The sequence below is a fragment of the Oncorhynchus gorbuscha genome, linkage group LG04 (genome assembly GCF_021184085.1).
Source record: "Oncorhynchus gorbuscha isolate QuinsamMale2020 ecotype Even-year linkage group LG04, OgorEven_v1.0, whole genome shotgun sequence".
NCBI lineage: Eukaryota > Metazoa > Chordata > Actinopteri > Salmoniformes > Salmonidae > Oncorhynchus > Oncorhynchus gorbuscha.
The window spans coordinates 53,441,820-53,468,817 of record NC_060176.1 but is presented as its reverse complement, the minus strand read 5'-3'; the positions used below and the strand labels follow the sequence as shown (position 1 = coordinate 53,468,817).

The following is a 26,998-nucleotide window of genomic DNA, read 5'->3' as shown; positions in this document are numbered from 1 at the left end:
TGACCATGATGGACAAAGGGACAAACGGGAGATGCTCAGTCAGATCACAGCTGCAGTGACTCTGATATCTAACACCTGTCCAGTCTGCCTCCCAAAGCTCTTTCTTCTGACGCTGTCTGTGTAACAAGGTGGTCACACTCTCACGGGACAATACCAACCTGACCTCTAGACATGGTATTGTTTATGTTTATTACAACAAGGATTTTCAAGAGATCTATTATTTATCTTTTGGAGTTATGGAATGATAGTAGGGCTGATAAGTTTGTTCCTGATTTTTCAGAGGATGTAGAATGTAGGTAGGCCAGTATTTGACATCAGGGGATGGTACAGAATGAGGATTCACTCTCGGACTGAATGTCAGTCTGGAAGATGCTCACTTCCTTGGTGATAACTCCCTTGGTCCCCTAATTAACCTTTACAATCAAATTAATTGAAAATTACAATCGATTCTGAAGTGGGAATCCAAGCCTGGAGACCGCAATTAGATTCCACATTGCATTTTTAACCCAGGTAGGATGCATGCAGCACTGTCAGGCAGAGTATCTATAGGAAACAAATGTTTTTTTATTCTACCATTTAGTGTAGAAATGATGGAGAACTACATTCTTCTTACTGTACCTTTCAGTTGACCTGTTCTTGTCTTTTCCTTATTTTCATCACATTTGGCTCTTAGTGATTTTGACTTTCAATCCCCTTTTTTTAATTCTAGTGGCTTGAGTCAAAGGCGCATGATTTGCAACTCTGTAAAAGCAATGAGTTCCGTTTAGTCATACTAGTGAGGCTCGGGAGGCCTGAACTGAATCCAGCTAGGCTTCTATAAGGGTAACGTTACGCTCTCTGCCTGTGAGTGCATGGGGCTGTATGAGTCTCTTCAGACCGGGGGTCGTTCCATTCGGTGCACTGTGTGTCCCACTGGGATCCCCGTACTTGTTCCTCTTGACTATCTGTCCCCTCTCTCTTTGTGTTTTTCTGGACATTTTATCTGCAGCCTGGCCGCCCTACTCTTCCTTCTTCTCACTCCTCCTCTCCGACCTCTGAACTCATGCCCTCCGACCTCATGTTGACCTCTGGCCCTCCTTATTTTGAAGACCAGTTTTTTTTACAACTCTTTATTTTTGTGCTCTTGAAAATGCCACCTTTTTAACCGTCTGCTCTGTGACCAATCCTCCTCACACACTGTGTGCTCAGCACCCCCGGGAGAGGGAGGTGTCCCTTGTTCCATCACTCTCTCTGTCCATCTCTCTCTCTCTCTCTCTCTCTCTCTCTTCCTCCTCTCCCTATCTCTTTTGCTCTGTGCATGTCTTTCTTCCTCTTTCTCTTTCTGTCCTCTTCCAAATGTCCTCTTCCCTCTCTGTGTTTCCCTCCCTGCCCTCCTGCCTGTCTGCATGTGCATGAGACCCACTCTTGTCGTTCACCTCCTATATGCTTGCATGGAAGTACTGGAATGAGGATGTGTCAGAAGCAGTGGCCTGTGGGAGATGTAGTCTGGGAGCTGTTTATGCCTCTGCAACTTGTAGCTGCTTTACTATCAGACTGATATTGCATGGCATGCATGCTGGGGAATGACCCGACTGTTTACATCCTCTACTGTATATTATTCTCTGTGGGGATAAAAAGGTCCTGAATCCGTTTTAACCGTGTGTTTTGACCGCTCTGTTCATGTATGACTGTTGTGACATGTTGTTGATCAGTTGTTTGTGTGTATGTGTGTTTGTCCTGTGTCTTTGAGTCTCTCCGGAATTAGGGGATGTAGTATCTATGCCCTTTCTCTGTCACACATCTCATATTTGCAGGGAGTGTTGGTGTGTGAGTGTGTATGTGTGTGAGTGCATTTGTGTGTATACATGTCTGTGTTTTAAATTGTTGTCTTTTATGAGTGTCTTCAGTGTCTTCATGTGAGTATTTCACTGTGTCCCTTCTTCCAGTCTGTGTGTGATTGTGACTCTCTTTCTGTGTATGTGAGCTTCAGCCAGTTTGTTAATATTTACAGTGTTTGTCTTTTCTACCAGGAGGGCCAGGCCACCACGTTCATTCCCCACGAACACCCTCCCTCATGCCCTCCTCTCTCGCTCTCTCTCTCCCCCCCACCTCACCATCCAACTGACCATGGGAGTGATACCACCCACAGACACACACGCATAGAGAGAGAGAAGGACTGGCAACAAGACTGGATGGCAGAATCACACAGATTTTAGATAGTCTTTTAGATTGTCAGAGGCACAAACAGACAATCTAAAAGCCATGTACAGTAGAACCATATTGATCACCAGGAGACACTATTGTCAGCTACCATAAGGGCTCAGATCATTCATACACAACCTTAAAAGGTGGTATTCCAAACAAATACCATGATATTTATGTGACATGAATCATCCTCACCCTACTGGCTAAAGAGTAATGTATACACGTATAAAGAAAGCTCATCAGCTGGAAGTCTTAAACCTGGTGGAACTGTTAAGAGGTTTTATCTAACGGTGTTATGCATATTGAAGGATACTTGTTATGAAGGATGCATATTGAAGGAGACTTGTTATGAAGGATACTTGTTATGAAGGATTCTTATTGAAGGATACTTGTTATGAAGGATTCATATTGAAGGATACTTGTTATGAAGGATTCATATTGAAGGATACTTGTTATGAAGGATTCATATTGAAGGATACTTGTTATGAAGGATTCATATTGAAGGATACTTGTTATGAAGGATACTTGTTATGAAGGATGCATATTGAAGGATACTTGTTATGAAGGATTCATATTGAAGGATACTTGTTATGAAGGATGCATATTGAAGGATACTTGTTATGAATGATGCATATTGAAAGATACTTGTTATGAAAGATACTTGTTATGAAGGATGCATATTGAAAGATACTTGTTATGAAGGATACTTGTTATGAAGGATGCATATTGAAGGATACTTGATACTTGTTATGAAGGATTATGAAGGATATTGTTATGAAGGATACTTGTTATGAAGGATACTTGTTATGAAGGATGCATATTGAAGGATACTTGTTATGAAGGATACTTGTTATGAAGGATGCATATTGAAAGATACTTGTTATGAAGGATACTTGTTATGAAGGATGCATATTGAAGGATACTTGTTATGAAGGTTATGAAGGATACTTGTTATGAAGGATGCATATTGAAGGATACTTGTTATGAAGGATACTTGTTATGAAGGATGCATATTGAAGGATACTTGTTATGAAGGATACTTGTTATGAAGGATGCATATTGAAGGATACTTGTTATGAAGGATACTTGTTATGAAGGATGCATATTGAAGGATACTTGTTATGAAGGATACTTGTTATGAAGGATGCTTGTTATGAAGGATACTTGTTATGAAGGATACTTGTTATGAAGGATGCATATTGAAGGATACTTGTTATGAAGGATACTTGTTATGAAGGATACTTGTTATGAAGGATGCATATTGAAGGATACTTGTTATGAAGGATACTTGTTATGAAGGATTCATATTGAAGGATACTTGTTATGAAGGATGCATATTGAAGGATACTTGTTATGAAGGATGCATATTGAAAGATACTTGTTATGAAGGATACTTGTTATGAAGGATGCATATTGAAGGATACTTGTTATGAAGGATACTTGTTATGAAGGATACTTGTTATGAAAGATACTTGTTATGAAGGATACTTGTTATGAAGGATGCATATTGAAGGATACTTGTTATGAAGGATACTTGTTATGAAGGATGCTTGTTATGAAGGATACTTGTTATGAAGGATACTTGTTATGAAGGATGCATATTGAAAGATACTTGTTATGAAGGATACTTGTTATGAATGATGCATAATTGAAGGATACTTGTTATGAAGGATGCATATTGAAGGATACTTGTTATGAAGGATGCATATTGAAGGATACTTGTTATGAAGGATACTTGTTATGAAGGATGCTTGTTATGAAGGATGCATATTGAAGGATACTTGTTATGAAGGATACTTGTTATGAAGGATGCTTGTTATGAAGAATACTTGTTATGAAGGATACTTGTTATGAAGGATGCATATTGAAGGATACTTGTTATGAAGGATGCATATTGAAAGATACTTGTTATGAATGAGACTTGTTATGAAGAATGCATATTGAAGGATACTTGTTATGAAGGATGCATATTGAAAGATACTTGTTATGAATGAGACTTGTTATGAAGAATGCATATTGAAGGATGCATATTGAAAGATACTTGTTATGAATGAGACTTGTTATGAAGAATGCATATTGAAGGATGCTTGTTATGAAGGATGCTTGTTATGAAGGATGCATATTGAATGATACTTGTTATGAAGGATGCATATTGAAAGATACTTGTTATGAAGGATACTTGTTATGAAGGATACTTGTTATGAAGGATGCTTGTTATGAAGGATACTTGTTATGAAGGATGCTTGTTATGAAGGATACTTGTTATGAAGGATGCTTGTTATGAAGGATACTTGTTATGAAGGATGCTTGTTATGAAGGATACTTGTTATGAAGGATGCATATTGAAAGATACTTGTTATGAAGGATACTTGTTATGAAGGATGCATAATTGAAAGATACTTGTTATGAAGGATGCATATTGAAAGATACTTGTTATGAAGGATACTTGTTATGAAGGATGCATATCAAAGGATACTTGTTATGAAGGATGCATATTGAAAGATACTTGTTATGAAGGATGCATATTGAAAGATACTTGTTATGAAGGATGCATATTGAAAGATACTTGTTATGAAGGATACTTGTTATGAAGGATGCATATTGAAAGATACTTGTTATGAAGGATGCATATTGAAAGATACTTGTTATGAAGGATGCATATTGAAAGATACTTGTTATGAAGGATGCATATTGAAAGATACTTGTTATGAAGGATGCATATTGAAAGATACTTGTTATGAAGGATACTTGTTATGAAGGATGCATATTGAAAGATACTTGTTATGAAGGATTCATATTGAAGGATACTTGTTATGAAGGATACTTGTTATGAAGGATGCATATTGAAAGATACTTGTTATGAAGGATGCATATTGAAAGATACTTGTTATGAAGGATGCATATTGAAAGATACTTGTTATGAAGGATACTTGTTATGAAGGATGCATATCAAAGGATACTTGTTATGAAGGATGCATATTGAAAGATACTTGTTATGAAAGATACTTGTTATGAAGGATGCTTGTTATGAAGGATGCTTGTTATGAAGGATGCATATTGAAAGATACTTGTTATGAAGGATGCATATTGAAAGATACTTGTTATGAAGGATACTTGTTATGAAGGATGCATATCAAAGGATACTTGTTATGTGCCCCACTAATATTTTAGTCATTTAGCAGACACTCTTATCCAGAGCATCTAGGGTTACGTGCCATGCTAAAGAGTACATCAACAGACGTTTCACCTAGTCAGCTCGGGCATTTGAACCAGCAACCTTTCGGTAACTGGCCCAAAGCACTTAACTGCTAAGCTACCTGCCACCCTAACGTTAATGTGTTTAACTTATGACCCACGTACACACAGTCCTCCGACCTTCTGAGTGGGATGTCAGAGGTTAGGTTATGCTGTCATTTAAGGCTGAGAGATGAGAGGTCCAGGAGGCCAGCTGGTGTCACTAATACCCACTGCACATTCAGCATAACTCAGTGCCAACAATGACTCATGTTGCACCTCTCTCTCTCTCATGCACACACACACACACACATAGTGTTCATTTCGCCCGCTCGCACACACACGCATACGCAGTCAAACACACACACGCACACACAGACACACACACACACACACACACTGACACAAATATACACTTCACCCCTCCCTCCACATCTCTCCTGTCTTTTCTACCTCTTGCTAAATCTATACTCTTCTCTCAGTTCATGCCAGAATGTAATCAATTCATTTCTACCACTTTATAGACTATACATCAATTCTTTACTGGGTTCATGTGTCTGATTCAAAATACTGTATCTTTATGTTACTCATGGTCATATGTATTCATTAGTATACATTCTTGGTAATGTATTAGAAGATAAGTACAGTAGCTACTGCACAAAAGTTTTCTTTATTTGTGGTATCTATAGCCATCTTGACCTTGAATTTGACATGTTATTTACTTGGCTATCTCTCAGGTCATTTCTCATACAGCAGCTATTAAGGACACTATACTGAAATGTGAGTTAGTGTGGAAGAGAGCAGACTCAGGAAGCAGCTTTGGCCCTGTCCACTTGTTTAGATGCTGTCTGTTGAGCTGGCTGTATCTTGGTCTGTTCCATAGTCCAGTCAACATGATGGTTGCTTGTACACCTGCAGACAGTTTCCTAGTAGATAGATTTTCTAGCATCTAAAGAGAACCTACCATGCTTACCCTACCACATCACTGCATGTTTAAAAGTCAAAGCTCTTCATGCTACCAGACAAGACATTTATTGTTTCCAAATAGAGATGTTGTTGGAGTGACTTGAGTCAAAGGTTCATGGGTCATATGTAGCAAATTCTCAAAGTTAGATTCCCTGTTGATATAAAAATGAGGTTTGGGGCAGCTATGCTTGCAGTGAGCTATAAGAAATGAAACTGTATATCACCATGTGTGTGTATGTGTGGTGTGAGTGTGTCTTTGTGTGTATTTTTGTGTATTGTGTATGTGGTTGTGTTATTTTTCTAAGGTTTGTAATGCAATGTCTGTGGTGGTGGGTGGGTGAAAGTGTGTGTGAGTGTGTTGAATAACGAGAATGCCTGCATGCATGCTGTTCAGCCTGACTAGAATATTTAAATTGCCTGGTTTTGTGTGTGTGTGTATGGGAAAGGTTGTGTGTGGGTAAGTCTGTGGGTGTATCGACATGTGTATGGCATGTGTATGTGTGTATAAGTGTGTGTCCCAGGCGGGCATGTGTGTGTCCCAGCCCCAGGTTGGTTCGGGGCAGAGGCAGTAACTCCTGTGCCTCTACTTGTAGGTGGCAGACAGCGGAGCAGCACCAGCCACCAGCAGACCTCTCTCTCTCTGTCTGTCTCTCTGTCTGTCTCTCTGTCTGGTTCTCTGTCTGGCTCTCTGTCTGTCTCTCTGTCTGGCTCTCTGTCTGGCTCTCTGTCTGGCTCTCTGTCTGGCTCTCTGTCTGGCTCTCTGTCTGGCTTTCTGTCTGGATCTGGCTGTGTATCTGCTGCTGCCTCCGCTGCTGCTCTCACTGTCAGTGCTGGCTGATCTGGCTTGTTAACCGCCTCCCCCGAAGCCCCCCTTGCTCCCTCACCCTTAGCTCCTTGCACCTCTTCTTCAGCTCCCACTGTCTGGGCCCTTCCTCTCCCCCTCTCTCCACTTGCCCCCTGGAATCCCCCTCTGCCATCTCCCCATCACTGCCCTGCTCCTGGGCAGGGGCCCATCCACCCCTGGGGACCCTCCCGGGGCTGGTGGGGCAAGGTGGGGGCGAGGCATGGCGAAGCAAGGTGGGGGGCCCGTGTCAGTGTGCCTCTCTGTGTGTCGCTCCAGGTTACGGGATATTACAGGAGGAGCTGCTCTCCCCTCCTTCCATGCAGTACAGCCTGCCCTCCCCACTCGGAAATGAGCCCTACTGGCAGGAAGTCTCCAGTCTGGAGTGTGCTCCCATGGCCATCACAGAGGAGGACACACTCATGGAGATGTCCGATGTGCAGGTGTGGCCCTCGGGCAACAGCCCCTCCCTAGTGGCCGTGGAGGACTCCTCACTGGAGTGCAGCAATGCTGACGACTCGGAGGGGCTGCAGGGGCTCTCGTACGGGAGCCTGGGCCGGCCGGGCAGTAGGGCTAGAGGAGAGGAAGGGGGGCTGAGTGGCTCCATGGAGCTGGTGGAAGAGAACTCAGAGATGGGGGCTGTTGACTCGTTCAGCACCGCCACCCCTGCCACCCCTGCTTCGTTCAGCACAGCCACCCCTGCCACCCCTTCTTCGTTCGGAGGCACCATCGCCGCCATGTTATACAACGTTAATGGTCTGGAGAAGGGTCAAGGGTCAAAAGTCGTGAAGTCAGAGGCAGCAGCGGTCAGAGGCAACTTGGCAGGTGGAGACGGAGATGGAGTTGAAGGAGGAAGAGGAGGAAGGACAGGCTCAGAGGAAGGGCTTTCTCTTGTTGCAGGACAACAGCAGCGAGTGTACACCCGGCTGAGCAAGTCGCCCGGTCTGAGGCGCGTGGCTGATCGTAATGGAGACAGGTGAGTGTGTCCTCAGACCTAAGTCAGTCTGCAGCTCAGCTGGACACAGCACTTGCCAGACAGGGGGTAGTCCAGACACTCACCTCTGAGACAACTGAGCCTTAGGACACTTCAATGTTGCCATGTTTCCTAACCTAATAATACAATATTTTGTTTTAGTGACAGAGTGTCTATGAAGGACTATTAGTCAGCTATTGTTTGACACACACATTTGATACACATTGGCCTCTCTCTGCTCCTTTCACTCCTTTGTCTATTCTCCTCTCACTTGTCCTCTCTCTCCACCTCTCTTCATCTCTCTCCTCCTTTCTTCTTTTCTCACTCATCCTCTGCCTCGTTAGGTCCAGTGGTGGCGGCAGTGGTAGTAGAGGCAGTGGCGGAGGTGGTGGCTCTTTACTGTCCTATCTGCAGGAGCAGTCGGGTCCAGGTTGGCAACCTGTCACTGACCACACTCAGGCCTGGTTGGGTTCACAGACAACAAAACCCAGGCAGGCCATGGACTCAATGATGTCATCAGTGCGCGCTGCCATGGATGTGGACCCCAGCCAGTCCCGTGTGTCCCAGGAGGCCCTGCTTCAGCCGGTGCGGGACATGGGGCACTCTGAGCTCCTGCGTGGGCACTTCAGGGGCACCCAGCCATTTGAGAAGGGCCTGGGGTTCCCTCACAGGGTACCAGAGCTGCAGACCTGGGACGACGTACTCCTGAGGCAGGAGGTGAGTGGGAAACCTATTATATTATTGGGGTGGCAGGTAGCCTAGCGGTTAAGAGCGTTGGGCCAATAACCGAGAGGTTGCTGGTTCAAATCCCCATGCCGGCTAGGTTTAAAATCTGTAGATGTTCCCTTCCTAAGATGGCACAGAAGAACATGGCTGAGATTTTACATTCTTCCAACCAATTGTGCAATTTTGTTATTTTTTTTGTGGTTTGTGTAACTTATTTTTTTACTTATTGTGTACATAATGTTGCTGGTACCATCTCTTAACTTCTGGACATCAGAAAAGGGATTACTCACCTCAAACTGGAAGAAACTTTTTCCTTTAACAAGTCCGACGAGAAGGATATCTTGCTTTCACTGGAACAGGCCCAGATCCACGCCTTTTGCGTGAAGAAAAAGGGGACACAGATCGCGGATCCTTCTGAGAACCTGGAGGCGAGCGAGTAAACTCCCAATGCCTTCCATTCTCCTTGCTAATGTGCAATCGTTAGAAAATAAAATTGATGACCTACTATTAAGATTAACTGTAACATCTTATGTTTCACCGAGACGTGGCGGAACGAAAAAACACACAATATAGAGCTGGCGGGATTTTCCATGCAACGGCAGAACAGAGATGCTACTCTGGTAAGACGAGCGATGTTTATTATTAAAGAAGTCTCAAGGCATTGCTCGCCTGAGGTAGAGTACCTTATGATAACCTGTGGACTGCACTATCTACCAAGATACAGTTCTCATCTGTATTATTCATAGCCATCAATTTACCACCACAAAGCAAAGCTGGTACTAAGACCACTCTCAAACAACTCTATAAGGCCATAAGAAAAGAAGAAAATGCTCACCCAGAAACGGTGCTCCTAGTGGCCAGGGACTTTAATGCAAGCAAACTTAAATCAGTTTTACCAAATTTTTACCAGCATGTCACATGTGCAACCAGAGGAAAAAAATCAGAGACCACTTTGACTCCACACACAGAGATGCATACAAAGCTCTCCCCCGCACTCCATTTGGCAAATCTGACCACAATTCTATCCTCGTGATTCCTGCTTACAAGCAAAAACTAAAGCAGGAAGTAGCAGTGACTCGCTAAATATGGAAGTGGTCAGATGACACGGTTGCTACACTACAAGACTGTTTAGCTAGCACAGACTGGAATATGTTCCGGGATTCATCCAATGGCATTGAGGAATACAACACCTCAGTCAGTCATCGGCTTCATCAATAAGTGCATTGATGATGTCGTCCCCATAGTGACTGTACGTACATATCCCAACCAGAAGCCATGGATTACAGGCAACATCCGCATCGAGCTAAAGGCTACAGCTGCCTCTTTCAAGGAGCGGGAGACTAATCGCTTATAAGAAATCCCGCTATGCCTTCAGATGAACCATCAAACAAGCAAAGCGTCAATACAGGATTAAGATTGAATCCTACTACACCGTCTCTGATGCTCGTCGGATGTGGCAGGGCTTGAAAACTATTATGGACTACAAAGGGAAACCTCAGACACAAGCTGCCCAGTGACGCGAGGCTACCAGACGAGCTAAAGGCCTTTTATACTCGCTTCGAGGCAAGCAACACTGAAGCATGCACGGGAGCACCAGCTGTTCTGGATGACTGTGTGGTAACTCTCTCGGTAGCCGATGTGAACAAAACCTTTAAACAGGTCAACATTCACAAAACCACTGGGCCAGACGGATTACCAGGACGTGTACTCAAAGCATGCCCGGACCAACTGTCAAGTGTCTTCACGGACATTTTCAACCTCTCCCTGACTGAGTCTGTAATACCTGCATGTTTCAAGCAGACCACCATAGTCCCTGTGCCCACGGAAGTGAAGGTAACCTGCCTAAATGATTACCGCCCCGTGGCACTCACATCGGTGGCCATGAAGCGCTTTGAAGGCTCCCTCTGCAACTGGATCGTTGACTTCCTGACGGGCCGCCCCCAGGTGGTAAGGGTAGGCAACATCACGTCTGCCACGCTGATCCTGATCCTTACCAATGAGGCCCCTCAGGGGTGTGTACTTAGTCCCCTCCTGTATTCCCTGTTCACCCATGGCCAAGCACTGCATGGCCAAACACGACTGCAACACCATCATTAAGTTTTCTGACGACACAACAGTGGTAGGCCTGATCACCGACAACGATAAGACGGCCTATAGAGAGTTGTGGAGGTGTGGAGCCAGGACAACAACCTCTCCCTCAATGTGAGCAAGACAAAGGACAAAGGAGCTGATCATGGACTACAGAAAATGGCGGCCGAACCCCTATTAACATCGACGGGGCTGTAGTGGAGCGGGTTGAGAGTTTCAAGTTCCTTGGTGTCCACATCACCAACGAACTATCATGGTCCAAACATTCCAAGACAGTTATGAAGAGGGCACGACAAAACCTTTTCCCCCTCAGGAGACTGAAAAGATTTTGCACGGGCCCCCAGATCCTCAAAAGGTTCTACAACTGCACCATTGAAAGCATCCTGACCGGTTGCATCACAGCCTGGCTCCTCAACAGCTTCTACCCCCAAGCAATTAGACTACTGAACAATTCATAAAAATTGCCACCGGACAATTTCCATTGACCCCCCAGTACACTGCTGCTACTGCTGTTTGTTTGTTACCTATGTATAGTCACTTCAACCCCACCTGCATGTGCAGATTACTAGCCTGTACACCTGCACACTGACTTGGTGCCGGTGCCCCCTGTATATAGCCCCGTTATTGTTATTCTTACTGTGTTCGTTTTTATTATTCGTTTTTAATTTAGCCTACTTGGTCAAATATTTTCTTCTTCTTGAGCTGCGCTGTCAGTTAAGGGCTTGTAAGTAAGCATTTCACGGTAAAGTCTACACTGTCGGTTAAGGGCTTGTAAGTAAGCATTTCACGGTAAAGTCTACACTTGTTGTAGTCAGCACATGTGGCAAATAAAGTGTGATTAGATTTGAACAAGGCATTTAACTCTAATTACTCCTGTAAGTCTCTTTGAATAAGAGTATCTCCTAAATGACTAAAATGTAAATGCTGTACAGTAGGACTTGTATGACTACAGTCCAAACCCATTGACAGAAGGCTATAACTGAATTAGATTGTAAGTACCATAATCCCACTATCCTCTCCTCTCACACACATGCACATACAAACAGAAGGCCCAAGAAGGGCACAAACAGCCTGTCAAGCCAAAAATAGCAGCCCCTGTCACCAGATCCCCAATCCCAGCCCATCACACGTGGCATCTAGCATTCTGGCACTGTACCAGAGCACCCTAAAGGACACTGCACCAGAGCACCCTAAAGGACAGCTCAAATTTGTGATGCAGTGAGAGAGCAAAAGGGGCTGTTTCAGTCTCTATGGGCTATCCCTGGTAGGAAGTTATATTGGGACTGCCAGGTTATATTGGGACTGCCAGTGTGTTGGAACAGTAAGAACAGACTACAATGTTGCCCATAGAGAATAAGTGGCAGGAAATGGTCTTGCTTCTGACAATCTGCATCTTACTGTATTGTTTAAGTAAAATAGATCCCAAACCATTACAGAATAATTATGTGTGGTGGTGGAACATATACCTACATGCCATTGGAATAATAATATAAGTGTGGAAGTATAGTGTATGGTTGTGTGTACCAGAGTATAGTATGAGTACATGAGGGAGTATAGTATGATTACCTGAGGGAGTATACTATGAGTACCTGAGGGAGTATACTATGAGTACCTGAGGGAGTATACTATGGTTACGTGAGGGAGTATACTATGAGTACCTGAGGGAGTATACTATGGTTACCTGAGGGAGTATACTATGGTTACCTGAGGGAGTATACTATGACTACCTGAGGGAGTATACTATGGTTACCTGAGGGAGTATACTATGGTTACCTGAGGGAGTATACTATGGTTACCTGAGGGAGTATACTATGGTTACCTGAGGGAGTATACTATGAGTACATGAGGGAGTATAGTATGATTACCTGAGGGAGTATACTATGAGTACCTGAGGGAGTATAGTATGATTACCTGAGGGAGTATACTGTAGTGTGAATACCTGAGGGAGGCCTGTTGGTCAGGGTGCAAGTCTGTTATTCTCACTCTCAGCCTCACAGCCTGACAGAGCAGAGCTCCTCTCTGGAGCAGCCAGAAATATTTAAAGACTACAGATCACATGGCTGGGAGATAGAGAGGGAGCGAGGGGTGAAGGGTTGTTTTTGGAAGCACAGAGGAGAGAGAGAGAGCGAAGGAACGAAAGAGAGAGGGAGGGAGAGGAAATAGAAGCCTCCCAAGGTTGCAGCCGCCTAGATTTGATGGCATGGGTCAGCCATTCTTACTGACCAGCTGACAGACGGAGAGAGAGAGGGAGAGGGAGAGGGAGACGGAGCCAGAGAAAGAAGGAACAGGGTCTAGTGGAGTAGAGCTTGCTGAAGAAGGGACACAAGCGGAGGGAGAGAAAGAAGGACAAGACGCCAGCCCTGTTGAGGGGAGAGAAGGCCTGAGGGTGCAGCTGTTGCCCCAGAAAAACGGAGAGAAGTGTTGTGGATAGACGGCGAGAGCCTGCACAGACGTGTCTGTGTTAGTGTCTGTGTTAGTGTGTGTGTTAGTGTGTGTGTTAGTGTGTGTGGGTGGGCGTGTAGTTGGGTGTGTGAGAGTGGGTGTGTCGTGCGCTCCACTGGGTTGCTGGGTTGCTTTGAGAGTTTGCAGAGGTAGAAGCTTGGAGGGGCTGTGAGTGATGTGGGCCCTGGTGACTGAGCTGCTCTTCAGCTTTGTGCTGCTGGCCTTCCTGGTGATCAGTGGTCAGAATGTGATGCATATAGCCAGCGGCTCCCTGCGCTCTGTGCTCACCTATGTGCACGCTGCGCTAGACCGTGAGCTGGGTGAGGCCGAGGGTGTGGCCGACGAAGAGGAGAACGTCACCACCCGCGTGGTCCGCCGCCGGGTCATTCTCAAGGTACCCAACAGAGAGGGGAGGGGAGGAGGGGAGAGGGGCAAGGGGGGGGGGGGGCGAGGGGGAGAAGATGAGAGAGAGAATTGACTGGCAATGGAACAAAATAATGAAGGAGAGTGTAACAAACAGAGTGTGTGTGTGTGTGTGTGTGTGTGTGTGTGTGTGTGTGTGTGTGTGTGTGTGTGTGTGTGTGTGTGTGTGTGTGTGTGTGTGTGTGTGTGTGTGTGTGTGTGTGTGTGTGTGTGTGTGTGTGTGTGTGTGTGTGTGTGTGTGTGTGTATTTGTAAAGCTCAGGGGTGATTTAATGTTTGTCTGTGACAAGGGGAAATGTTGGTCAGGGTCGAGGCGGGTGGAGAAGGTGGAGAGAAACCTCTTTCTGCTTGTTTACCTTCTGACCAAGCAATTTATCCGTAATGGGATGAAAGATCAAAGATTATGTTCATAAAACGGTTGTTCATTTATATTGTAGAATTTTAACTCACACATACAGTATGCTGACTTGTGCATAGATGATGAATATACAGGATGCACGATAGAACTACTTTGCAACAACAACATTATCGTTTTAAAGTATCTTCAAGCAACTTTCTGGATCATATTGTTCATACCGTATTCCGCCAGGTGAGATAGAATAGTAACAGAGGGAGGGGAGGACAAAACTAAGAATGGTCAAACCATAGACCTACAGTTGAGACCCATTTAGACTGTAGATACACTGTACGGGCCTTGTACGTGCTGTGACCATAGACCTACAGTTGAGACCCATTTAGACTGTAGATACACTGTACGGGCCTTGTACGTGCTGTGACCATAGACCTACAGTTGAGACCCATTTAGACTGTAGATACACTGTACGGGCCTTGTACGTGCTGTGACCATAGACCTACAGTTGAGACCCATTTAGACTGTAGATACACTGTACGGGCCTTATACGTGCTGTGACCATAGACCTACAGTTGAGACCCATTTAGACTGTAGATACACTGTACGGGCCTTGTACGTGCTGTGACCATAGACCTACAGTTGAGACCCATTTAGACTGTAGATACACTGTACGGGCCTTGTACGTGCTGTGACCATAGACCTACAGTTGAGACCCATTTAGACTGTAGATACACTGTACGGGCCTTGTACGTGCTGTGACCATAGACCTACAGTTGAGACCCATTTAGACTGTAGATACACTGTACGGGCCTTGTAAGTGCTGTGACCATAGACCTACAGTTGAGACCCATTTAGACTGTAGATACACTGTACGGGCCTTGTACGTGCTGTGACCATAGACCTACAGTTGAGACCCATTTAGACTGTAGATACACTGTACAGGCCTTGTACGTGCTGTGACCATAGACCTACAGTTGAGACCCATTTAGACTGTAGGTGCACTGTACAGGCCTTGTACGTGCTGTTGAGCTGTGAATGGCTCAACCTGTGTGGTGTATAAACCTATGAACTCAGTCTCTAATCTCTCTACCATCTTCATGGTCCTATTCTCCCCCTCCCTCCAGCCCTCTCTTGGTCTCAACACCTTTAATAACTAAAATAAATCTTTACTCTATGGATTGTGGGGGATAGGCAGACTTCAGCCATAGTGCTGTGTTCAATAGTTTCAATTGCGGGACCTTTTGATCTTATAAATAGCTGTACTGGCGCCTCCAATGTTATTAGGAGTAATAGTTGTATTCTTATGAACCTCATCAACTCTCATTGTATTAGTGCTAACACCACAGCAGTCCCATGTATGTATGTATGTATGTATGTATGTATGTATGTATGTATGTATGTATGTATGTATGTATGTATGTATGTATGTATGTATGTATGTATGTATGTATGTATGTATGTATGTATGTATGTATGTATGTATGTATGTATGTATGTATGTATGTATGTATGTATGTATGTATGTATGTATGTATGTATGTATGTATGTATGTATGTATGTATGTATGTATGTATGTATGTATGTATGTATGTATGTATGTATGTATGTATGTATGTACGTACGTACGTATGTCTCTCTCTCTCTCTCTCTCTCTCTCTCTCTCTCTCTCTCTCTCTCTCTCTCTCTCTCTCTCTCTTCTCTCTCTCTCTCTCGTTTGGGGTTGGTGACAGTGGCTAAATGATGAGACTCACTCTGGGTGGCTATTTTAAAGTGCTCTAGATTCCAGCACCATTTTCGTTCTGTATGCTGACTCCTGGTTTTCTCTCGGAGTCGTTCCCCAATTCATAGTTACAAACTCATAGGTGTGACATTAATGTCTGTGGAAAAGTTGTTGGCCAATCAAGTATTTGGATCCAATCTTTCTGGTAGTATTGACTGGTCCCTTTTATAATGTTTATGTAGAGTATGTGGTTTTGGACTCCTTACTGTATAAGTGTGTGCTGTTGATGAGTTTGCCATGCATCTATGAGCAGATGTGTGTGACGGTACAGTATACCATGTGTATTTCAGTATGACAGTATTGTTTAGTGATGTTCAGTACATGTTGTCTGTCCCGTAGGGTGACGAGGCCAAGGATCTTCCAGGGGAACAAGTGAGCGAGGAGCAGTTCACAGACGAGCACGGAAACATCGTCACCAAGAAGGTCAGATATCTATCCCAGCATGCCTCTCTCTACTCTACAGCCCTGCGCTGTGGCTTATCTACCAGGTCCCCCCTGTTACTATTCATGTTCAACTCACTACACTCATCCTCATAGAAATGATTATCACATTGATAATCAAGAACCATCACGTTCATCGTCATGCCTTGATTTATTCCAATGTCATGACTGTAATCACGACATGGGAAAATGATCCCTGTCTTGCTCTCACAGGTGTCACAGTCATGTTTAGTTGCTGTATGAAATGTTGTGGGTTGTAGATTTAATAAGGATGGGGTTGGAAGGTTGTGGGTTGTAGATTTAATAAGGATGGGGTTGGAAGGTTGTGGGTTGTAGATTTAATAAGGATGGGGTTGGAAGGTTGTGGGTTGTAGATTTAATAAGGATGGGGTTGGAAGGTTGTGGGTTGTAGATTTAATAAGGATGGGGTTGAAGGTTGTGGGTGTAGATTTAATAAGGAGAATTTAGTAAGGATGGGGTTGAAAGGTTGTGGGTGGTAGATTTAATAAGGATGGGGTTGAAAGGTTGTGGGTTGTAGATTTAATAAGGATGGGGTTGAAAGGTTGTGGGTTGTAGATTTAATAAGGATGGGGTTGAAAGGTTGTGGGTTGTAGATTTAATAAGGATGGGGTTGAAAGGTTGGGGTTTGATTTAATAAGGTTGTGGGGTTGATTTAATAAGGAGGTTGTGGGTTGTAGTAAGGATGGGGTTGAAATTTAGATTTAATAGGAGTTGATGGGGATTTTGAAAGGTTGTGGGTTGTAGATTTAATAAGGAGAGGTTGTGGGTTTAGATTTAATAAGGATGGAGTTGAAAGGTTGTGGGTTGTAGATTTAATAAGGATGGGGTTGGAAAGGTTGTGGGTTGTAGATTTAAGGAGATGGTAGATTTTAAGGAAAGGTTGTGGGTGGTAGATTTAGTAAGGATGGGGTTGAAAGGTTGTGGGTGGTAGATTTAGTAAGGATGGGGTTGAAAGGTTGTGGGTGGTAGATTTAGTAAGGATGGGGTTGAAAGGTTGTGGGTGGTAGATTTAGTAAGGATGGGGTTGAAAGGTTGTGGGTGGTAGATTTAGTAAGGATGGGGTTGAAAGGTTTGTGTAGGTGGATAGATTTAGTAAGGATGGGGTTGAAGGTTGTGGGTTGTAGGGTGGTTAGATTTAGTAAGGATGGGGTTGAAAGGTTGTGGGTGGTAGATTTAGTAAGGATGGGGTTGAAAGGTTGTGGGTGGTAGATTTAGTAAGGATGGGGTTGAAAGGTTGTGGGTGGTAGATTTAGTAAGGATGGGGTTGAAAGGTTGTGGGTGGTAGATTTAGTAAGGATAGGGTTGATAAGGATACATATAACCAGGACAGTGTTTTATAATGAACATTAAGTTCCTTAATGGCACACAGGGAGAACCCAAAAGACTACCAATCTCTCCTTCTTAAGCTCTCTTTCCCACCACCCTCCCTCATCCTCTCATCCTCCTCTCCCTCCCTCCCTCCCCTGTGTGTGTGTGTGTGTGTGTGTGTGTGTGTGTGTGTGTGTGTGTGTGTGTGTGTGTGTGTGTGTGTGTGTGTGTGTGTGTGTGTGTGTGTGTGTGTGTGTGTGTGTGTGTGTGTGTGTGTGTGTGTGTGTGTGTGTGTGTGTGTGTGTGCGTGTGGTGCAGATTGTACGGAAGGTGGTGCGCAGGGGGAAGGGCTCAGGTGACGTGGGGGGTCAGGAGCGGTCAGTGAGCGTGGATGGCTCTCTGCAGGATGAGCTGGAGGCTGAGGCGGAGCAGTTCATAAACTACGCCGTCCTGAGCAGCAAGGTGGGCCACTGACCTGCATCAGCCAGGCCACACTCACCTGGGCTAATGTACAAGAGGCTGAGACTCTAAACAAACTCATTCATCTGTCATAAATAGAGCATTGATTCACAGTTAAAGTAGACTGAGACTAACTTGACCATACAGGGCCCATCAGGGTCAATCTGTAAACTTCCCTGAATTTATATAGGTACTCAATGTAGCAATCAACCACTAGAGAAGATGACAAGGGTGTAGCTGGGAACTACGATCTCTACTCTGCTGGGATCAGCATTATAGATTGCTCTGCTAGTCCAAAGTAGACCACAGTGGGCTAAACCTGCATGGACTGTGTCGTGTGAATGGGATGTATGTGTGTGTTTGTAATTTAGATCAACCTGTGTTGTCATTCACCATCCTCCTAGCTACAAAGAAACTGAAAGAAATATTGATTTTGTGTGAGTGTCCTCATGCTGTATTTTGTATCCAACTTGCAAGCATTACTCATCTGTGCTTCATTTCCCCCATCATGTCCACCCTCTCCATCCTGACCTGCATGTAGGACCATCCAAAAAGTCCACAACTGCATCCTGCTCTGATAGCTTGCACTGTCTCTCTGCGTTGGCTGAAACAACAAACTAATTCTTCCAGGTTTCATAACAGCAGTCAGTTCTGATATCTGCTCTGTCTCCAGTCAGTACATAGATGGATGGCTCTTTCTCTCCAGTTGATATGAATGTCTGGGTGTTGGTTGGTTGCTCTTGATGTGCTAATGCAATGAGGTCTGTTCTCTCCCCTTCAGTAACCCACATTGACTGACTGTCTATCTGTCTTCTCTGCCCACCTCCATTCAAAGTCTCTATAGTCCATAACTATGACTGTGTGCTCCCTCCAACCTGCAGTACTCTATTCCATGTCAATGTTTCTGATGCTTCTCTCTTTTCTATTTTCCTGTCTGTTTTTCCAATCCCCACCCCATCTCTCTTGGCTTGGCTGTCTTTCCATTATCTCTCTTCTCTTGAATTGACTCCTTTCCTCTCCTTTTCTTGTCTTCCCGTCAACTCTCTCGCTTCGCTCATTACCTCAATTGTCACTTTTAACCTCTTCTCCTCTCCACCCTTGTCTCTTCATACACCTCTTCACCTCATCCGTATCTTTCATCACTCACACACTGTGCCATTGCTCCCTCTCCATCCTCTATCTCTCCCTCTCTCCTGATTTCATCTCTGTCCTCCACATCTTTTTGTTCTCCTACTACTTCTCCTTCACTTCTACTTCCACCTCTCCCTCTTACTCTCACCCTCTCTTCCACCTGTCTGTCCCTCCTCGCCCTCCTACTCTCACCCTCTCTTCCACCTGTCTGTCCCTCCTCGCCCTCCTACTCTCATCCTCTCCTCTACCTGTCTCTGTCCCTCCTCTCCCTCCTACTCTCATCCTCTTCTCTACCTGTCTCTGTCCCTCCTTTCCCTCCTACTCTCATCCTCTTCTCTACCTGTCTCTGTCCCTCCTTTCCCTCCTACTCTCATCCTCTTCTCTACCTGTCTCTGTCCCTCCTTTCCCTCCTACTCTCATCCTCTTCTCTACCTGTCTCTGTCCCTCCTTTCCCTCCTACTCTCATCCTCTTCTCTACCTGTTTCTGTCCCTCCTCTCCCTCCTACTCCCATCCTCTTCTCTACCTGTCTCTGTTCCTCCTCTCCCTCCTACTCTCATCCTCTCCTCTACCTGTCTCTGTCCCTCCTCTCCTTTGCCTCTGCCGCTGGCTCTCCCCCTGCACCCCCCGCCCTCCCTGATGTAGCCTGATATTGTGGATGTGAAGAAGGGTGCTCAGATAGTGAAATGTGCCAGTCTGCGGAGAGTAAAGCAGTGAGGGAAGCATGCAGACAGAGTGGCAGAGCGACATGTGCCCGCAGGTACGGGACTGACTGACCCACTGAGGCCTCTCACCTGGGTTATGGCTCCTTCATTTAATCCTGCCTCTCTGTCTGGATTAAATAGGCCTGATGTTGTTACAGTAATTCAGTACTAATGACATTGCGCTAATTGTAGCACTACAGTGCAGAGTGACATTTGATGTGGCTTGAACTATATCATTGGCATTTGATGCAACTACTGTGCATTAATATGTTACAGTATGACTGTGGGGTGGCATTGATTTAGTAGATTCACATTTAATATTAAAACTAAGTCTAGTTGAGCGGTAACGCTCTCAACTCTGTACTACACATTCTGTATCCCTCGGCAACAGAGGTATGAGTCCCGACTCGGCCATTCCCGTCTATGCCCTTAAACATTCCTATCTTTGTCCTCTTCATCGTCTATCTCTCCCTATCTAGTTCTAGATGTTCTATCAGAAAATAATGAAATAGGAAAGGTTGACCGGACCTCCCGATCTTCTTACCCAGATGCCTCGTTACATATGGCTTTATAAGATAGTATATTAGTGTGTAGTGTTTTGCTGTAGATGAGTATCAGTGTGTCAAATACAGTTGGATGTATAGCACAGCTGTTGTCATACTGTCTTAGGAGAGTCTAAACTACATCAGATTCTGTGGTCAGTGTGTATAGATTGTGTTACAGTGGGTATTCAGCAGGGTGTGAAGGGGAGGTTCAATGGCTGTCCTTATGTGGTGGCGTAGTACTAATACTGTACATGTCTGACTGGGTTTACAGTAGGTCTAGCTACATGCAGTATGTTTATGTTAGTGCTGACTGTTGTACCTATTACAGATAGCATTGCATGTGGCTCTCCACTACCAAAGGGTGCTGGGGATCCAGCATGTTTTCATAGGTCAAAGTTGACAGGCCAGTTGTTCTTTCAAATTAAACTATCTGGGTCAACTGTGTGTGTGTGTGTGTGTGTGTGTGTGTGTGTGTGTGTGTGTGTGTGTGTGTGTGTGTGTGTGTGTGTGTGTGTGTGTGTGTGTGTGTGTGTGTGTGTGTGTGTGTGTGTGTGTGTGTGTGTGTGTGTGTGTGTGTGTGTGTGTGTGTGTGTGTGTGTGTGTGTGTGTGTGTGTGTGTGTGTGTGTGTGTGTGTGTGTGCGTGTGTGCGCATGCGTGCATTCATGTGTGCCCCTTACTCTGACGTATAAGACACACCCAGACGAGAAACAGGTCCCATGCATGGAATGCAGTAGCCTTAAATTCAGATTGCTGCCATTTCAGACCGGAGACGGCACCAACTACTACACTCAGGTTCACTTTGATTAGTAAGACAGATCTTGACAAAACATTTACATTATAAACAGAACAATGACCATTGACTTGACTGACAATTCACAACACTTTCTCAAAGTAGGAGAAATAGAGCTCCCCAGAGCAGTATATACTGTATACTCTGAGTACACAAAACATTAAGGACGCCCACTCTTTCCATGGCATAGACTGACCAGGTGAAAGGTATGATCTCTTATTGATGTCACTTGTTAAATCCACTTCAATCCATGTAGATGACAGTCTCCCTTTCCTGCCGTCATATGACCTAGTTGCCTCATGGGGAGAATGTTGTTCATATTTTTTCATAATTAATAGACAGAAAAAAAACATACACAGAAAAACCTGTTTCTACAGTTTTGTTATGTGATGTATATAAAGTGTAATATTGGGATGCAAACTTATAATTGAATACATTTAAACTCTATAGCTGGCACGGGTAGATGTCTTCTTTTTTTCAAGACCATACATATGTGTGTGAGGTGTATACTTTTGTTTGTTTCAAGACAAAAACAAAAACACTCTGTGTTTCCCTGATTTAACCCACTGCAGTAAAAGGTTAAAGAGGAGTTTTTAAGCCTTGAGACAATTGAGACATTGTGTGTGTGCCATTCAGAGGGTGAATCGGCAAGACAAAATATTTAAGTGCCTTTGAACAGAGTATGTTAGTAGGTGCCAGGCGCACCGGTTTGTGTCAAGAACTGCAAAGCTGCTGGGTTTTTCACGCTCAACAGGTATCCCTAATGTTTGGTATAGTCAGTGTATAAGACTACAAGACAGTGTTTCTAGAGTCCCCTATTTCCATGCTTGAAAGGAAGGTTGCGGTACATTTTCTCTTTATCCAAGGACAGTTGTAAGACAAGCTCTGACCGTGTTTTGGCTGTGTTTGTGTGTGTATGTATTTATAGACAGGTATGCCTACTCACATTTACTGATTCGTCTCTGGGTTCTTGATTTGTGCACCCTGCATGCCGATCCAACAGAACTGTTTGGTCTGATTCTCTACACACTGATGGGAACCTTGTCCTTGCTCCATATTAACCTCTGTTCTCTTGCCCTCCAGGATTTGAGCCCCACACCAAAACAATCCTACTTAGACACATGACCGGCGGCAGGTGACAGGAGGAATGAAGAGGAGGAGAATAATGGAGAGAAAAGAAGAGAGATTGGAACGAACGAAACACTAACTTCATAATAACAACAACCACCACGGCAAAGCCGACGATCACGAGAGCGAAGTGGATTTACTCCTAGTTTTCTTACCTTTTTAAAAAGAGAAACAATCCAAACATGTCAACTACTAGGCTCGGTGCATGATTTCGTATAAAACAAAACCAAACACAGACAACAAAAAAATAGCAACCAAAACGTGCTTCCTGTTATATGTATCAGCATGAATGACTGCTGGCGCATGGCCTGTCTTTCACTACAGTACTAGGGGTTGTGGGGGGGGGGGGTCACTCCTGTATTGGATAGGAGGCCATGTTGGGGTGTAGGGCAAGATGAATATGTCATACGTACCCTTTCTAAAGAAACAGGGCAGTGTTTGTTTGTGAAACTTCTGAAAAGGGAGGCTGTCAAAATACTCAGAATTATCTCTAGGCAACAGGTCACTCTCCCTCCCTGTCACACTGAACAGACTCTTCCAGCAAAATAAAATATTAAATACATCACAGGCTGGTTTCAGCCCTTCACTGTCCCACTCCAGTAGCCTACATTTAGGACATTGGTGTTGTACATTCTATCTGCACTGAAATGCTACGTGACTGAGTGTTACCTGTGTTTTATGTCACCATAACCCTATGTGATGCTAATGATGCTGCTGTTTCAGACACCTAAACGATTCTTCTGCTCTGGTGTTCTTGTTTGGTTAACTCTATGCGTATATGTTCGATATATCTTGACATCCGGTGGGTATGAGAACAAACAAAACAAACCTCTGTGTCGTTCTGCCTGTTTTATCTGTCCATTTTTGTGTGTCCGGTTATTTGTTATTTTGTGATTTTCGTGTGATGCCTCCCTTTGCTGGGGTCATGTCACCTAGAGGGCATTATTGGCTTCAGAGACATTTCACGGTTCTTTGTGTTTTAGAAAGAGGAGGTTCTGTGTTGACTTTCCTCCCCAACCCCACAACCAACCTCCCTGGAGGGGTTTGTGTGCTTCCAGGGTGAATGTAATTGGAGTAAAGGCTGGGGCAGTCATGAGAACGTTGGAAAGACCTTTCATCTACCCTGCTATATGTGTGCAGCTATAGTCCAGCTATAGTCCAGTCCTGTCACCACCATCTGTATGTATGTATGCAGTCCACCCACCTCATTCATCTCTACACCCCATCCTCACACCCCATTCTCCCTGCACTGCACACCCTGCCCTGCCCTGCCTCCCTCCACTCCCCCAGCCTTTCAGTGTAGATGCAGCAGTCCTGTTCTGTCCCTCTCAATATGGATATTATGTAGCAGTTCTGTTCATTACCAGCAGGGGTCAGAGTCCCCCTAATTAATGTAGCATCTCCCCTCTGGTGTGTCTGTCACACAGCAACAGATTGTCAGTCTGATATCACAGGATATATCCAAGAGGGTTTACAGATCATCTACCCATCTACCCATCATTCGATAAGGGTATAGAAGTAAATTCACCACTACAGGTAATAATGTAGCACTGGTTAAGCTGGTTACATGTGATAGTCAGTCAGGTAGAGGTGGGTATCTACAGAGATTTGAAAGTGTTGGGACTGTAAGTGTTGCTTGTTTTGTTGGCAACTCTCAGTAGACTAGCGAAGACAACCAGCCACCAATCACTGTGATAAGAAACTGTAATACTGACCCACAACTGTGAGCCCACACAACCCCACCACAAACCTGTCTCCTTTCCTCTCGCCCCTCTCCTGATGTCTGTACACCCCAACCCCTTTTCCCATCAGAAATGTATTGTCTGGTGTTTGTTTAAAGGAAAGCAATAACATTGGTCGAAAGAGTAGGTCTTAATATGTGTATGTGTGTGTGTGTGGGGGGGGGGTATAGGCGTTCTAACTACTTTTACCTTAGATGTACTGTCTGATTAGGAGAGATGCCAGAGCCCCAATCAGCCTCCTGCTAATCCACTTGACCTGCATGGAACATACATCACTTCCATGTAGGTTGCACAAAGTAGACAAAGGAGACAAGTTGGTGGACTGAGTTACTGGTTTGCATTATTGGAGAGCTGTTTTCTTCAAGTGTTTTTCTCCCAGTCCCAACAGTGTTTGGTTTTTGATCTTGTGTGTTTGAAGGTTGGGTGGTAAAGAATAGCCATATTCCCTGAGGTTTATGCAAACCATCCAAAAGTGTCCACTCATTGTTCTTTTAAGCCTTAATGGCATTCATATTTCAATCTAAGGAGACATTCTAAAGTGTGTGTGCATGTGTGTGTATGCGAGCTTGTGTGTGTGTGTGTGTGTGTGTGTGATGGGTCCACTGATTGTAAGTACAATTGAGACTGACACCGTACAGCGTCATTTAGTGTTGACAAAATGACAGTGCAGGGTTGAGGGCGGGGAATTGGCATGGGTGTGAAGGTGATACGACACTATTGGTGGACATTAAACCGAGGTCCTCCGGTCCCTACCCTGATTTAAACATGGTTTACAGAAGTGTTACCTCAGTACAGTATACCATCCTACATCATGTAGATTAGCTGTAATGCTCTACATCCTCTTGGCATTGTATCGTAACGGATCTTGATGCATTACATTGCTCATATCGTAGGAAAACGTGTGTCTCAAACACTCCAGAGAGTACATGGACGAACACTCTGCAATAATAATACCCAGACATTGAAATTAGTCTCCAGTCCGGGCCCATGGTTTATCAGCCTCTGTAGCCACAGGTAATGAATGTAAGTTCTTGCTCTGTACATATTAGTTGACTAGGTAGGCTAGACGCCAGACTGTTTAGCCTATCTATTGAACTCAGGATCTGTTGTTGTTTAAGAAACTGTATAACACTGAACACATATGAATAGATATGTCGTCCATATAACCCATCCATGCATAATCAGAACGAGGGAACGAGCAAGAGAAAGAGAGCACGTATAAGAGTCAAGTTGTTGTTTTGAGACATTTGATCATCTATCCCTGCCTCTGCACCATTAATACATATCATGTTTATGACCCCACCTTGACTGGGTCAAAGCTACGGGAGCAGCAGAAAGAGGAATGGTGAAGCACCTCCATGTGACTGCTGAAGGTCGGCTCAGTACGAGCTTCAGGAAAACCAGACATACATACATACATTATACATTCATTATGCTTCTTAGTTTGGTTTCTGTATCTAAGTCATTTGTGTGCACACAGTGTGGGCCAACAGTGTTTAAGTCTGGATGTAATAGGGGTTGGGTCTGGAGACTTGTGGAGGTGGTAGACAGGGAAAGCAGACTGGGCGATGAGGATCTGTGGTTGTAGAGGGGTAGTTAGACAACATCGTGGCTTCACTGACTAGGCAGTATTTTTTTTAAATAGTATTTTTCCTCAACACCGCCCACCCCCGTTCCATCCCCGCTCACTAAAACCAAAAAGAGATTGAGCCAGTTCTAAGGCTTCCTTCTACACAGTGACAGGCTGAGTGGAGTCAAGGAGAGGGAGGACTCAGTAGAACTTCAGACCATGGAGGTGACGACATAAACCAACTTCATGCAAAAAAGATTAACTGTTGCAAAAACTAGAGAACACATGTATACTCATTTAGAATGGATTGAAGACATTATTCATGCAATAGCATATTACTCAATACAAAGGAATGCACCTGCGCACATGCACAGAAAATGTTTTTAATATAAATGAATATATATAAAATATATGGAAATATATATTTACTTAGAATGCTATGCACCCTTACTTGTCAGCGGGATTATAGTTATTTTATGGATGTACTTTTAGCACCATAGCTACCAAGAGACTGTTGAGTTATGGGTAATGCCTGCAACCTGGGAAAAATAGGGGCCTTGTGCGTATTTGTTTTGTTTGCTTTTATATTGTTATTGAGAGGTCAAATATGACAAATATATACATGTACAAGCCTTTTAATCAAATTAAATCCGAAGACATCTATAGATAATTTACCCTGTACACCAGCTCAAATCATTTACGAAATAATAAAGAAATGAAATGTCCTTGTGTTTTTATGTGTTTGAGTTTGTATGAGACGAGTCCATCCATGTATTATTTTACACTGTTAATTGCACATGAGCAATACCAATACATTTCACCAGATGGCAGTATAAACTTGTTTTGTTTTCAACGGCTCTGACGTTTTCACAGCGGGGGTATTCTTTCATAGCAGGAAACATACTGTCTCTGGCATTGAGAAATGAGTTTTATTATCATGGAAGTCCTATCATGAAAGTCCTGCAGCATTGTGTCCGTAACAGCTTGGAATAATGAATAGGTCCATTTTCCCAAGCATTGCATTCATCCTATAGCTATAATATTTCTAGCATTTTCAAGAACACGTACATTCAAAGACGAGGGAACGAGCAAGAGAGAGAGAGAGCACATATAAGAGTCAAGTTGTTGTTTTGAGACATTTGATCATCTAT

General features: G+C 44.1%; 1 protein-coding gene across 14 annotated transcripts in view; it reads left to right on the top strand.

Moving 5' to 3' along the window:
• The window catches only part of LOC124034279 (ankyrin-1-like), a 221,808-nt gene extending 195,236 nt beyond the window's left edge, over positions 1–26,572 (top strand). For 8 of the 14 annotated variants that reach the window (XM_046347248.1, XM_046347247.1, XM_046347257.1 and 5 more), the window contains exons 39-44: positions 7,505–8,201; positions 8,543–8,915; positions 16,349–16,432; positions 18,098–18,241; positions 20,013–20,127; positions 22,491–26,572. In XM_046347248.1, the coding sequence (XP_046203204.1) occupies positions 7,505–8,201; positions 8,543–8,915; positions 16,349–16,432; positions 18,098–18,241; positions 20,013–20,084 (1,370 nt within the window). In that variant the 3' untranslated portion in view covers positions 20,085–20,127; positions 22,491–26,572. Of the gene's footprint in view, positions 1–6,977; positions 7,453–7,504; positions 8,202–8,542; positions 8,916–13,070; positions 13,849–16,348; positions 16,433–18,097; positions 18,242–20,012; positions 20,128–22,490 lie in introns of those variants that run through there. The other 6 variants (XM_046347253.1, XM_046347246.1, XM_046347255.1 and 3 more) reach the window with 6 other exon arrangements.
• The last annotated feature ends 426 nt before the right edge of the window (positions 26,573–26,998 follow it).